Source organism: Musca autumnalis, unplaced genomic scaffold (assembly GCF_047663935.1).
Source record: "Musca autumnalis isolate F117 unplaced genomic scaffold, ASM4766393v1 scaffold_3, whole genome shotgun sequence".
Classification (NCBI taxonomy): Eukaryota; Metazoa; Arthropoda; class Insecta; order Diptera; family Muscidae; genus Musca; species Musca autumnalis.
The window spans coordinates 195511963-195526990 of record NW_027411866.1 but is presented as its reverse complement, the minus strand read 5'-3'; the positions used below and the strand labels follow the sequence as shown (position 1 = coordinate 195526990).

At 35.1% G+C, this 15028-nt stretch overlaps 1 protein-coding gene across 1 annotated transcript; it reads right to left on the bottom strand.

The window, feature by feature from the left end:
• Positions 1-301: 301 nt before the first annotated feature.
• LOC141396878 (gustatory receptor for bitter taste 66a-like) lies at positions 302-13462 on the bottom strand. The gene is made up of 5 exons (XM_073972567.1): positions 13113-13462; positions 12214-13031; positions 792-977; positions 638-727; positions 302-580 (listed from the first exon to the last, which is right to left on the bottom strand). The coding sequence occupies exons 1-5, from the start codon at positions 13390-13392 to the stop codon at positions 368-370; spliced, it is 1587 nt and encodes a 528-aa protein (XP_073828668.1). The 5' UTR covers positions 13393-13462; the 3' UTR covers positions 302-367.
• Between the last annotated feature and the right edge of the window lie 1566 nt (positions 13463-15028).

Genomic DNA, 15028 nt, shown 5'->3' with positions numbered 1-15028 from the left:
TTGAGAAAAAAAAAAAGTAATTCTATCCACACAGGCTGAGGGAATATCTCTGTCGGCAATGCCGACTGATACTTTTATACTTGTTTGTTCTTCAAGAGATTTCTTAAAATATGCTACTTTTTAATTGCAGTACTGGAAATAATACTTCGATGCAAATTAAAACAAGGTAAGCAGAAAATCTAAAACAATTATCATTTTTTCAACATACCTACAAACGTAACATTAAGTTTAAATCACGGAAAATTCTATAGATTTCGGTATCTATAGATTTCTGCCTTCAAATTAAAACATAAGGAAGAACTTAAGGACACACAAAAATTGAATTTATTGAATACAATAAAAGAAAATGTATTAAACAATTATTATTTCATACGTATATGGAGAATGAGTTATTGAGATCTCCATCAAATTGAAAAAGTTTCATAAACATCGAAGATATATTAGGAATATTGGTCAGAGTTTCATTGTTATCCAATTCGGGTGACAATAATCTACCATTTGCTGATGATGATTTCACCTGCTGTTGTTCTATATTGAATTGTATTAAAATAATAAGGTATGTGCTGATTCCGCCACAAAACTGAAAAAGAAAAAAATCAATATTCGATGCTATATAAAAGTAAATAGTTTCACTTACTCCAAACAGTGTATCCATATCTAATGAAAAATAGCCGCAAGCATTGAAGCTGGTTACATGATTGAATAACTTCAGAGAAAGATGATTGACCTAAAAAAAAGTAAACTTATTTATTGAAAAGTGAAATTTGTATATAGTTTAACTAAATTTTTACCAATTCGTAGACCTCATTTGTATCCGAAGCTAAAGCACAGCGATGAATACATACTCCGGTTTTCTTCGATTCGACTGTAGTTAGCCAACTGAGCAATAGAATGCTAATGCATTTCACCGCAACATAAAATAGATAAATAATGGTAATGGCCAAATTACTAGCCGGCCGGAAAAGTGATGGAATGACCTGCAGGGAGAATAATATCAGTAATAAATTAAGTCGCTTGTAAATAACACTGTATAACAAAAAGAAAATAATTGCAGGAAAAATCGGGTTAATTAAAATCATAATTAGGAGAGTGAACCGAAAAACAGAAGATACCCAGAAAAAAATCGAATCCGTTAATCACTATGTAACCCATCACAAAGTAATTTAAAGAAAAACAAGTAAGAGAGGGCTATAGTCGGACGAGGCCGACCATGTGATACCCTACACCACTTGCCCTGAGCATTACTTTTGCCCGGAATTTATTTTATATTATTGCAACACGTTATATTTAGTTTTACAATTTGTATTAAGAATAAAACCAAAAGCATTTAAAAATAACATTAGATGACTTTTACCGAATTGGCCAAAGAACAAATATGAGACCATCAGTCATCTTTGATGACGAAGATATAACCTCTGACCAAAAAAGAAGCAAACAGAATAATTTCACAGTATATAAAATATATAGTGATTTTGTATTACGAATTTGCTTAAAATTCGTGTGAATCTCTAAGTACCGTAATGTGGGGTAATACCAAATCACAGACATGCACCAACAAGTTTTAGTAAGCAAACTTCTAATTCATAGAGAACTCTTAACATTAAATTAAGTTTGGATGCAATTTTTAAAAAAAGTTTTAGAGCTATCTTTCCTATCAGACATTTTAGTATGTGCCGGCAGGTTTTTTTGGAGCTTTCGGTTACTTCAGGAAGCGTGGACTTACTCCGAAAAAAATTGTATAATTGTATAAAAAATAATACACACACTACACTTTTCCCAAATTTTGTGTGCGAGGGACCGATATAATCCATATTCCAACCAGACTGGGTGATATAATGCAATGTGGAAAGTTTGCACAAATCAGAAACTCCCTGCGAGAGTTATATTTCGGTTTTGTCATTTTAGTTGGTGTCGTCAAGGTTTCTTCATGCTTTTACACCATTCTCTCAGGAAGTATGGCCTTAACTTGTACCGTCGTAAAGGAGGCCGCAAGGACAACCTGCTGGAAGGGTACGCAAAGGAGTAAACCTATATTTGAACCCTACGTATGTATGCCTAGAAGGAATAATATGATGTGCAAAGTTGAGACCAAAACGGACAGACAGGGCTAAATCGACTCCAAATTCTATGAAACTAATTTCCGCCAAACATACTAGGAGGTTAAAATCATCATCGTTAGCCTAACGGCTGAGCTATAAAATTACTAATATTTCTAGGTATTGCATTGATTTTTACTAAAGGTGGTACCCAAACTTCAGACCCAGAACAGAATTGTAAAATGCATCTATTTAAAAAACATTATCTTTATCATGGTTTGAAAACTCTTCCATAATGATTGCGAGATTTTTCAGCATGCGGTAAATGTAGTTCTTTGCAAACAAACCACAGGAACCCACTTATATGTTCGACAATAGTAGTTCTGTTATTTAACCGGTATATTGTTACAATTTGCATCAACGGTAGTTTTCAAGTTTCGCGTTCCTAGTTTTTCGGAATATGCCCCCAAGAATTCAATATATGGAACAAAAACTAAATTTGAAATTTTTTCCCACAAAAAATAGATTCAATTTCACCCGCTAACTACTATCCTATTATTATCCAAGATGATTGGCATTCTCCTTGACCAGAACTCTTACCTCGTGCAAAAATGCTTCAGTATTGAGCTATAACTTCGATATCTAGCGTGATTATTATTGCACTACATAATTAAAACTGTGGGATCCCTATATAAATTAGGCTGTAACTCTGTTATCTGACCACGTACATCAACATAATTTGTATCAATGGAAAGGTCAAGAGTCCCACTTTCAAATATAACTTACGTGGGTAGAACATGTGTTCCAACAATAAATATATAGTCATTATACTAAAATTTTTACCAATTTTTACACAAAAGTTTTGGTCCATTTAACCCACTAAATATCATTTGAACATTATCTACAACTGCAGGCATATTCTTGATCGTAAACCCAAACCTTGCTTAAAAATTCGCGCTGTTCGGACTACCATTGCGACCTACAGAGCCGCTACAAAATTGGATACAAATTTAGTTTTGGGTCTATTCACCCTATAAATATTTCACGATCATCGCCAAAAACTATAGGGGTCTATTCTGGTCTGAACCCGACCTCCATACAAAATTTAATGAAGATTGGTCCATAATTGCGGCCTGTAGCGTGCGTAAAATTTTTAATGGACACACATGTCAAAATTTATCTCGTCGAGATATGAATTTTGGTATACCACATGGGGGTCTACGACGAATATTTCGTGATGTTACATGAATTTTTCAAAAAATAAACTTATAATACCCTTTCCACATTGTGGTGTAGGGTATAATAACTACTTATAGTACTCCTTACTAAATTATGAGCACGGTGGCATAGAGCGTGTGTGTCCGTCTACAAATTCTAGAGTTGTGTGCAGGGTTTCGGAATCAGAGTCTGGAGTCTGAATCTAGCAAATTTTGCTGGAGTCGGAATCATGAGAAAAAGCTCGACTCTGACTATGGACAACATTTTTTTTTCTAAATCTATCAAAAGAATTTTGATTTTATTTTTATATGGTAGAAATATGAACGTTACAAAATGTTGGGAATCGTTTGTTCATTTTATAAGAAAACTTTGAGAAAACATGTAAGCAAAGACTGTATTATAATTATTTTTTTTTTTTTTGGTCCAATTGATTCACATAACTTTTGCAAACAAATGTAAAGTTCCATGACAATATACTAGTTTTAATTGCGCCATTTGCGTGGTTGTTCAAGCTGAATCGATTATTTAACATACCATCACATTTATGGCAAAACTTATTTTTACACACCCAACACTATAATGTGGAAAGTGCATTACAAATTTGTAACACTGCGAAGTAGTCGTATATCTATATTCATATATCGACAAAATTAAACGATAAAGCTATGTGTATCAGCCCGTCCGTGCGTTCATTAATTTTTAATCGAACTCCGGGCAACATTAAAGACTGTTCGTCACGAAATTTTGTGTGGAGGACGGGTTCCGATAAGAATGCAAACACATATGCAAATGTTTTAATGTTTGTTCGATCCAAATTTTTAGCCTCACACCTGAGAATTCCTGATAGATAAAGTCAACTATATGAGAGGGATTTGGTAGTATTTTTTTCATATACATATCCTGACTGTAGGAAATGCTGCAAATAGTTCATAGATGACGATTATTTTTGTCGTAATATGGTCGATGTCATGCTTTAGTGTTCCATACGCCATTTTTTACTTTTTGAGATATAGGTGGTTTCTAGGGTTTTCGCGTATGCTCTTTCTGAATTTTTTTCTATTCGCTCTAGTTTTCGAAATATTCACGTTTCGGCCCGAAATCTTATGTTCTTTTCAGGTATGTAATTAATATTTTAATAACTTAAAAATATAAAAACACTTTCCAAAAAAAAAACTTTATTTTCGATTTAGAAGGTTTAAATTTATTGAGGCAAAGATGGGAACATTTTTTGTCACTATGTTCCATGCGACAAAAATTCTATTTTAAAAAAATTCTCTATAACTTGTAAATTCCAAGTGATATTTTTCTAACTTTTGGCAAGGATGTTCTATATACTATTACTAATAAGTCTAGTAAAAATATAAATATTTTCTTTAGTCAGATCCAAGCAGTTGTGACGCAAACAACAAGTCCTAATATCCATGGTTTTGGCATGGTCCTAAATACTGCTCTGATACAATTGACTGAATTGACCCTTGAAATAGTAGTAACTAGCCATATCCTAACTAAATTTTTTTATGATCATTCATGATACACACATGTATGTCAGATCCTAGGGTTAATTCAGTCAATTTTATCAGAGCAGGAGTAGTTGCCATCATTAGAGTATTTAGGACCATGCCAAAACCATGGATGTTAGGACTCGTATGGCAGATATATATTCACTGGACAATAGCCGTAGACTATCCCCGCATTTTCACATATAATATCAGGAACCTATGACATATCCTGATGACGATATTTTAGTTTATAGTACTAAAATACGTAATTTTTCAAAGTCCGATCTGGGTTATCAATATTTTCCTATATATATACACCATAGATATTTCAAAAATAGTTATTTATTTATTATCAAAAAACTTCAATAAAATATATTTTGTGACCGCAGATAACGAAAATGTGAATAAAAACGGTAGAATATAGTCATAAATCATATATAAAAAGCGACAGATACTGAAGATGTTAAATATTATAGCTACAAATTTCTTTTATTCAGAGACTCATAATGAAATTTGATTTGGAACATTTCTTCTTTTGACACAACCCCCAAAAAGTGAGGTATTTTAGGAGATTTTGACTCAGTATGGCATATTTTGTAATAGTCTAAAAGTTTAACAAATAATTTCTACCTATAATATCTAATTTTGTAACGTCATTTTCTTAACAGATATCTAGTTTGTTCCGGGACTTACAATGAAATTTTGTGTAAAATATTTTAAATATTTTTTAGAAATATATATTTCTCTTTTAACACCTTTCATCTAGAACTAAATTTCATGTTACTTTCATGCATCAACTCGAAAAAAGAACAAAACAAATTTATTCAAAAAATATTTGGGTGTTTTGTTGGCAAACTTGATGTATATACATATTTTCTTGATATATATTGCAAATACATATTTTGTTTATTCGGCGACTTGTATTGAAATTTGATGGAGATTATTTTTGTCTTTGACGTCTTCTATCTAGAATGAAGTTTTGTGCGACAAAACTTAATAAACTCAGATAAAGTGCAACATTAACCCTAAAACGTGATTTTACTTTTGGCAGATTCCTGGCGATTTAGAGTTTTGGTGTATTCGGGGACCTATAGTAAAATTTTATGACAAATAATTTTGTAGAATATTTTGATCTGATACGATCACATTTTAAATGAGTTTTTAAAAGTTTTTGAAAAAAGGGTCCAAAAATACCCCTTTAGTGACGAGGGTTAATTTTTTTTAAAAAAAGATAGCCCGCATCCTTGTCAGCAATATTGCCAAAGACACTATATACCTTAAATGCAAGGATTTCAAGGAATCTGATGTCGAACATTTCAAAACCTGTAGAAATGGGCGGAACTTGCCACGCCTATTTAGGTTACTTCCCGACGTAAACATTCAACACGCCGATACACGTGTCTCCTTTTTTTCGGTCCTCTCTCATAACCTGGTCGAATTATCTTGTAATTATTTTTTGTGTTGTACAGTGTTATTATATAGGCCACGTATTATATGTGGCCTATGGTATTGAAATCAAAAACCTTCTAAAATGTATACTATGTTGTATGTGCTCTTTAATTGCGACTTTAACACATATTGACCAAAACTTTATTATATTTTGAAGAAACTGAAAAACTCAGTGATCCAGCCTTAAGGTCTCAGGTCTCAGGTAATAATTGTTCCACAAAAATCCCAGACGGGACAAGGGAGAATTCTCTCATATCAATGAGTGCAACCCGATTCATATTAGCACAATAATATGGGACCTACTGTTTATCGAGTCCAAACGGCGTTTCTTAAGACACCACTTATAGAGAAATTGTACATGGCTGAAATACTCAGGAAATGTCGCCAATGTGAAATAAATAGTTGATTTTACCTGTCAGCAATGCTAGGGCATATAATGTAAAGTTTTCAGGCACTTTGTGTTAGTTCCAAAAATTGAGCCGATAATATATAATACCAAACTTTCTAAACAAAAGTATTCCTGTCGAATGATTAATAACACCAAATTTGAGGTATTATAAAAGTGTTTCATTTTGACTGTGTGTCCATTATAAGATTTCGTTATATATCTTCCTTATATATTTTCTATATAACAATGACAATATATTGAGATCAAATATATTGGGATCAAAGTGTAGTCCTTACCGATCTAACATGGAAATATAAAACATTTAAAATATACTTTTTAATGTAATTTAAACTCAAAACATTTCGTGGAAAGATACTGCCAAGGATTAGTGGTGTAGGATATCACATGATCGACCGCTTCCTACTATTGCTTTCACTTGTTTTGACTTATTTGTTTTTTTATATACATAGAAGTCCTACAAATATTGTGCTAGAAGTCCACTGGTCTTCTAATATTTTCTTCTATGAGAGGGCCTATTAGATTACTATGGAAGACCTTGTGGTGTGCTATCAGAAATCCTACTAATCATCACCATGAACATCAACGTGTTCTCTACATAAGTCCTTAGATGTTTTATGAGGAAACATACTAGACTTGAATGTAGACATCAGAACAATTTCTATGAAAAGATTTACTGGCCTGCCTATGTGCTGGCTGTTTTTGACGATAAATTTAGAATATTTATACCCTCAGCCTTTAGGCTAAAGAGGTTATACCCCCAGCCTTTAGGCTAAAGAGGGTATTAACACTTTGATACGACCAAAAATGTGCCTCATCGAAATAATGGTTTTAGACCCCAAGTATGTTTGTACGATATCTGTTTCAGACAATTTTGAGTCGATCTAGCAATGTCCGTCCGTCTGTCTGGCTGGCTGGTGCGCACGATAACTCTCGAACGGATCAATCGATTCGGTTCAAATTTAGGGTATCGAAATATTTTATCCAGATTTGATTTAAGTTCGAAGATGGGCCATATCGGTTCACTCCTTTAGGTACCTCCCCCACAAAAGTTCAAAAACTCTTGAAGGGAGTAACCGATTTGGTCCATACTTTGCACAACGTAACCATTCTACAAGAGGAAGATGATGTTCCAACATGGTCTCAATCGGCCCACTCCTTCGAGTACCTCCCACACAAAACTTCGGAAAAGTTCAGTTTAGAGCCATCTCTCGAATCACTGTGATTTTTGTTTTAGCAACTTGTATTCACTGCCCTCCATACGACGGTACAAGTGTCACTAGGGGCAAGTCCATACTTCCTGAGAAAATAGCCTGAAAATTGTAAAAACCCCCTATGACACCGTGTGAGGTAGTTGGAGCGCAAGATAACTCTAGAACGGATCTGCCGATTCGGTCCAAAATTTGGCCTTAATAATATTTTGTCCAAACATAGTCTAAGTTTGAAGATAAGCCATATCGGTCCACTCCCTCATGTACCTCCCCCTCAAAAGTTCAAAAATGTTCGGAAAATTGGTTCATATGGTAACTCTTAAAGGGAGTGGCTGAATTGGTCCAGACTTTACACATCCTAATATATCTACTAGATACAGATCAGGTTCAAATATGGACTATATTTGTCCAATCCATCCGGTACCTCCCACACAAAATTTCGGATAAGTTCACTTTAAGACCTGCTATCGAATCACTTTGATTTTTGTTGAAGCAACTTACATTCGTTGCCTCAATTACGATGGTAAACGTTGTTTCAGGGGCAAGTCCATACTTCTTGATTAAACATCCCGAAGTGTGTAAATCCCCCATATGACACCATATGTAGTGGCTGAAGATTCACTTCTATAATGGTCAATGTAGATCCATTCCTTTTAGTATCTCTTCCGCAAAACTTTTGATCCCTAATCCTAATGAACATTTTTGTCGGTTCAAATTCCCAAAATTTATAAAAACCCCTAAATACATACGTTTTTTGGAAAAAAAAAATTGTTTCAATATACACAGGCTGAGGATATATCTCTGTCGGCAAAGTCGACTGATACTTTTTTACTTGTTTGATAACATTTTCCATTCCACTCTTTCGGGTACAAGTCCGCAAAAGTACAAAATGTGTGGGCTTATGTTAAGTACTACAAACTTTTGGATTGGATCCATTTTAAGACACGGTCTTGAATTGCTTAGGGGTAGTTTACACTATATGTAAATGTCATATGACACGAAATAAAAACATTCCATATCTACCCACGCAGGCAATGTTGAAACGTAAATTTATTACATTTTTGTTGGTGTGGACGCAAAAAGTAAATGGCGTAAGGAAAATCCCCAATATTGCAAATATTAGCGACTATATCGACGCCTCCAAACAATAGTATGCTAAGTCGACTTAGCATGTTTTCAAGTTCTTTACATTTTTATATTTAACGTCCTTTTACTTAAATTCTGTCAAATTTTGGTAATGATCGGACAATCCGAACAGAAGTTATAAACAAATATTTCCTTAGCATGGTACTGAAGTTAAAAGAAATTTCCAAACTTTAAGAGCTTGTCCTGCAAACCTCGCTTTTCAGAATTAGCAAACTATTATTTGGAGGTGTCGAACGTCCTTTAACTTAATTCTATCTAATTTTGGTAATGATCGGTCAATCCGAACAGAAGTTATAAACAAATATTGACTTAGCATAGTACTGAAGTTCAAAAAAATTTCCAAACTTTGAGAGCTTCTCCTGCAAAACTCACTTTTTAGACTTAGCATACTATTATTTGGAGGTGCCATGATGGAAAATGCCATGTCATATGACATTTACATATAGTGTAAACTACCCCTTACCACATGTAGTACATATGATCCGGATTATACTTGCATACATTTACAAGTTTTGTCATTTGCATTAAACCATCCAAAGAGATTCGGAGAGATTCTTTCCTATTTTAACTGAGGACCTAGTATCAGTTAATGTGATCCTACAAAGTCGAATGAGTTTTGCCGGAATAGCAAATTCAGAAATGTCTTGGAATACCTTTGAGCGTAGGGGGCTATCAAAGGCTGCTTAATAATCGACAAAAATGTGATAGGTGTTGATCTGCATCTCTTGGGTCTTCTCCAGAATTTGTAGAAGAGTAAATATGTGGTCAATGGTGAATTTGCCAGGTCTAACGCCGCATTGGTATGGCCCAATTATTTCGGTGACCGTGGGTTTTAGTAGTTCGCACAATGCCCCTGACACTATATTATAATCAATAAGGAGCAGATTTATACCCCTGTAGTTTGAGCACACAGCCTTATTTCCTTTTTGTGGACGGAACACAGGATGCTCTTGCCAGATAGCATAATCTCATGCATACCCCTTATTAGTGTTAGCTCTGGTTTTGAACAGCTACTGATGCCTTATAATTCTTCAGCCTGTTATTGCTGTCTTTATCTTGGCCAGGCGGTATACACTCAGCATCATCTCCTGGGATTGGATAATCTTCGTCGTCTTCGCTAGTAATAGATACCAACAGTTTGCAAAAATTCCATATCCTACACTATCTGCATCTGGTACCAGACCCTACAGAAGGATATGTCTATACCAAAACCATCAGTTTGATGTTTAACTCTTTGGTAGAGTTTTAGGACTTATACAACCCCCTACACATCTCGATTTTTCCACACTTCGTTCTCTTCTCCTCTGTCTTTTTTCCCGGTATATCTCTCCTGCTCTATGATCGTAGAGCAGTCCTATATGCCACATTCTTCTCTTCGGTAGCAGCACGACACTCCTGGTCATTGGATTCCTTGTTTATACTTTATCGGGACGAGGAGTGTTTTGATTACGCATTTGGGTCAGTTGAGTGGAAAATGCTGTGGCTATCTGTTGTGATTCCAATCTTCGTGTTGTGTTTGTTCTTACTTTTTTACTTCGTTTAATCGGGAACGTACCTTTGGAGATCCGACTTGATGTTTGCTCCTCGGAACAATCGTACATCCAACACGCTTGATGAATGTCTTCCAGCTGTCGCAACGCGATCAAATTTGCTTTCTTGTTTTTTTTTTTTGCCTGGAGACAGCCTGCCTATATTCTTAAATTTCCTGACTGTTGTACCAAGGATATTCTCCTTTCCAATATTAAAATCGCCTAGAATAATTTTAATGTCATGGTCAGGACAGGGGTCATATGTTGAAGCATTTAGCTTTTATCCGATATGTAGGAAGTCTTTCTTTTACCGGTGTGAAATTGGGTACCAGATGTTTGAACTTTCGACTAACCACTAATCCACAACTAGCCTTTAGTTAATGTTGTGACGCCTTTCCCAATCCATCGTATTTCCTGTGTGGCACTAATATCGGTGTTGTACTTTTCAAGTACATATGTCAATGCGCAAACTGCACCTTCTCTATTAAGAATCAGGACAATCAAGGTACAGATTCGCAGATCTTGGACCTTAAAATGTTTGTCAAAGAAAGTTATCATGCGCACCATTTTAGCGAAAAGTTTTGAACGTTTGAACCCATGTTCGAATCTAAACTAAGTTTGGATTAAATATTACGAAGGTAAAATTTTGGACCGAATCGGCTGTTCCGTTCGTGTGTTATCGTGCGTTCCAGCCACTACATATGGGTCCATAGATGTTTTTTTAAACATTTCGACCATTTTCTCTGGAAGTATGGACCTGCCCCAAAAAAACTTCTACCGTCGTAATGGGGGCAGCCGATACAAGTGGTTGTAAAAAGAATCAAAGCGATTCGAGAGCAGCTGTTAAACTTCGCTTTTACGAAATTTAGTTTGGGAGGTACCTAAAGTCCGTCTTTGAACCTGATCTATGTCTCGATATGCATAGTAGGGACCAACTCGACTACTGCCTTCGAGAGCTATGGTACGGTAATCGATTAGGTCCCTACTTTGCACATCGTTATATTTCTACGAGACACACATAGATCAGGTTCAAAGATGGACTATATATGACCACGCCGTTCGGTACCTCCCACACTAAATTTCGGAAAAGTGAAGTTTAACAGCTGCTCTCGAATCGCCTTGATTATTTTTGCAACCACTTGTATTGCCTGCCCCCATTACGACGGTACAAGTTTTTTCCGGGCAGGTCCATAGGGTATGTTTGAAGATCCTTTGGAAATGTATACCTATGGTACTCCTTGTGGTCCTGTTAACAGCGATATTATGTTTATCGTGCTTAATAATATTGTGGTCCAAAACCTCTTAGTTATACTGTGATCAACTGGTGCGACTTGAGGGCGCGCTATCTATCAAAAAGAAATGACTCCCAAAATACGATTCACTTGAAAATGGACTATGTCAATGCCTTCAGGTCGGCAAGTTCATACGACCAAAAAAGGTCACAAAATCTGAAACCCTCTTAATACATAATTATTGGGGAAAAGGATTTTTGTTGCGAAGACGGTATTCGATTCGATATTGTCAATAAATGAAGGATTCAATTCGCACAGGCTGAGGGTATACCTCAGTCGGCAAAGCCTGATACTGTTTACTTGGTTTCGTTTTACTTTTTTGAGGCCTCTAAAGATATGTCTCGTGCTGGGTAAACAGCTGATGTTTTTAACCCCTCGAATTGTCTGCATCAGTTTCAACTTATAAATAAAATTGTACTGAACTCACCTGATTTGCATTTGAACAGTAAAAGAAATACAATTGAGCGGTGATGATGATGAATCCATAACCCATCAGGGCCAAATTGGGAAAAGCCCAAAGATCATTGAGATCCACGGCCAGCGTGCATAGGTCATTGTGTAGCTGACACAGCTTAACAAACTTATCTTCCAAAGTTTCAAATGTTATAGCCTGGGTAAATTGTGGTGTATTTGGTACAGAACCTTTTGTAGACGGAGGACTTGTGGCAATATACGTCGGATGATTACGAATAACTTCACTTAAATAAATGCCATGGTTGGCATTTTTCAATACGGGTTGCACACGAATTTTTCGTTTGGATTTCTTTAATTTATCCCCTTGTACAGACGATATAACTGCAATACTATTATTTTCCAACGGTATATTTTTTTCAATTTTCTCCGCAATATTATCGAATTCATTATTGAGAGCTTCGAATCTCTTCTTTATGGCCAATAAAATGCCAAAGAACCAAATTTTATCTATAGAATTGCAATACGTTGGAACGGCTGTGAATGTCCATAACCATGCCGACCACGAATCTCGATCGACCAGAAATGCAAAGGTAAAAACAAACACCAAGGTTTCCGATATCGTTGACATAATTATGAAAAATATGACGCGGTATTTAATGATGCTATTATTACATCTGATACCATGTTCCAAAAGTTCCTCCTCAAGTTCTTGAAAATTTTCGAATAGATCAATAAATTGATTTTGATTTTTCAATCCCGTTATGCGATCAGACAAATATATGAAAAGACTGGAGTAGGTTAAGATGAAACCAATTGCAACGGTGAGGTTATCTGGAAGGGAATAAAGAAGAAAATATTATCACTGAAAATCTTATTTGGTAGAAAATATTTGTTAAAATCTTATACCCTTACCCTTTTCAACAGAATATTCTGGATCCTGAAATACCCAAACCATTAAATTGAAATTTATAACCACCATTACAATAATAAATGTCGAATAAAATTCTCCCGTCTGTGATCTTTCCAAATGACGATATTTACGAAATTCACGGAAATCTTGCGGATTAATTCCAAGAAATTTTCCAATATAAAATAAAATGGAAAATTCCTCCAGCAAAGGACGAGTTGGAAGTTGTTGTTGTTGCTGTTTTTTACGGTTAATTGGTTTTAATGTTTCCGCTTTGCGTGTCATTCTTGCTACGAATTAAATACTCAAATGAAAACATAGTTGTCAGTTGCTGGAAACAATCAATTAACGACTTAATAGACAATAAAAGAATTCATTACTTCATTCATTCATTTGGTAGGAGTGGTGGTTGGGTGGTAAGAGCATGAATTTGTTTTATTGATTGCATTGTCATTTGTATGTATGTACGCGTTTCCATGTTACTTACATACATATTTGCTTAATTAAGTAATTATTTTGAGGTATTCAATTTTCTGTAGATTCCCAAATGCTTTGTAAACAAATTGGTAATCACATTGTCGTGAAAGTGTGGTAATTAAATTAATATAAAATGAAGATGCATTTGATGGCCATACAGGGCATTGATAACCTGGCGTACCCAAAATGTTTGTACTGCATATTTTCGAAAGGAAACACACTTTTTATGGTTTGGTAATGACCAAAAGTAAAAATAAGTATATAATTAAAAAAATAAGTAACAGTGTTTTATTTATAAACGCACTTAAAAGTAGAAAATAATGTTTCATGATGGGATCTCTCAAATAAAACGCTTGCATTTGAATTAAAAATTGTGACAATATTGAACGGCAAGCGTTTTATTTGAGAGATTCCATCATAAAAAATTATTTTCTACTTTTAAGTGCGTTTATAAATAAAACACTGTTACTTATTTTTATTAATTATATACTTATTTTCTAGTTTTTAGTGCATTTAAAAATTGAACACTGAAAATTATTAATTTTATAATTATTTTTAATTTTTTTGTGAATTAATTTTTAAGATTATCAATTTTATTTGTATATTCTTGAGATTATAAATGATATTTAATGATGGTGCCCATATAGCGGTACCACCCGATTTAAGCTGTTTTGAGGATTTTGTCTTCATTTTTAGTCCGAATTGGCAGTAACTTGGCATTTCGAGTTCCGATTTGTACAGAAACGTCCCCACCAAAATTGTGTACATGGGTCAGATTTTGAAGAATATTTATTTTTTGACCGTTTGTGTGCTTGTGTGTGTGGATGTGTGTAGTAGTGAACAGGTTAGACTGAATGTGGAAAAGGCAAGTTGAGAAGGGGAAGTTCGGAGTAGGTTGTTTGGAAGTTCGGAGGGGGGTGGAAGTTCCTAACATCCACCTTCATAACACCATCCCTGCGAACAACCTCCACCGATCTTCCGAACAACCTCATCCAAACTTCCGAAAAATCTCCTCCGGACAATCTCATCCGAACTTTCAAAAAACTTCTCGGAACTTCAGAAAAATATTCACTTCAACTCCGAACAACTTCCACCGAACCTCCGAAAAACCACCGCCGAACAACTTCCTCTGAACTTTCCCTTCTCAACATGCTCTTTCATTTTTAACGGAACCCCATAACCAATTTAGGCCTAAAATGTAGATAAAAAGTTTAAAATGCCTGAAATTGGGTGGTACCATTTATAGTGGCAATATCAAAACCTGGACCTATGTCCACAATTTTTGGTGGAGAAGTTGGGAACTCGAAATCAAAGTTACAGCCATTTCGGCCCAAAAAATTAAGACAAAAAACACTTGAAATCGGGTGGAGCCGTAATATGGGGGCTATACCAACACCTGGACCTATGTCACAATTTTTGGTGGAGAAATTTCTGTACCACTGGG

Coding starts and splice junctions, on each gene's coding strand:
- LOC141396878 (XM_073972567.1), bottom strand. CDS start 13,392: ATGACACGCAAAGCGGAAACATTAAAACCAATTAACCGTAAAAAACAG. Junction 13,032..13,112: donor AGAATATTCTGTTGAAAAGG/GTAAGGGTATAA, acceptor ATTCCCTTCCAG/ATAACCTCACCGTTGCAATT. Junction 978..12,213: donor ACTGTTCAAATGCAAATCAG/GTGAGTTCAGTA, acceptor TTCTCCCTGCAG/GTCATTCCATCACTTTTCCG.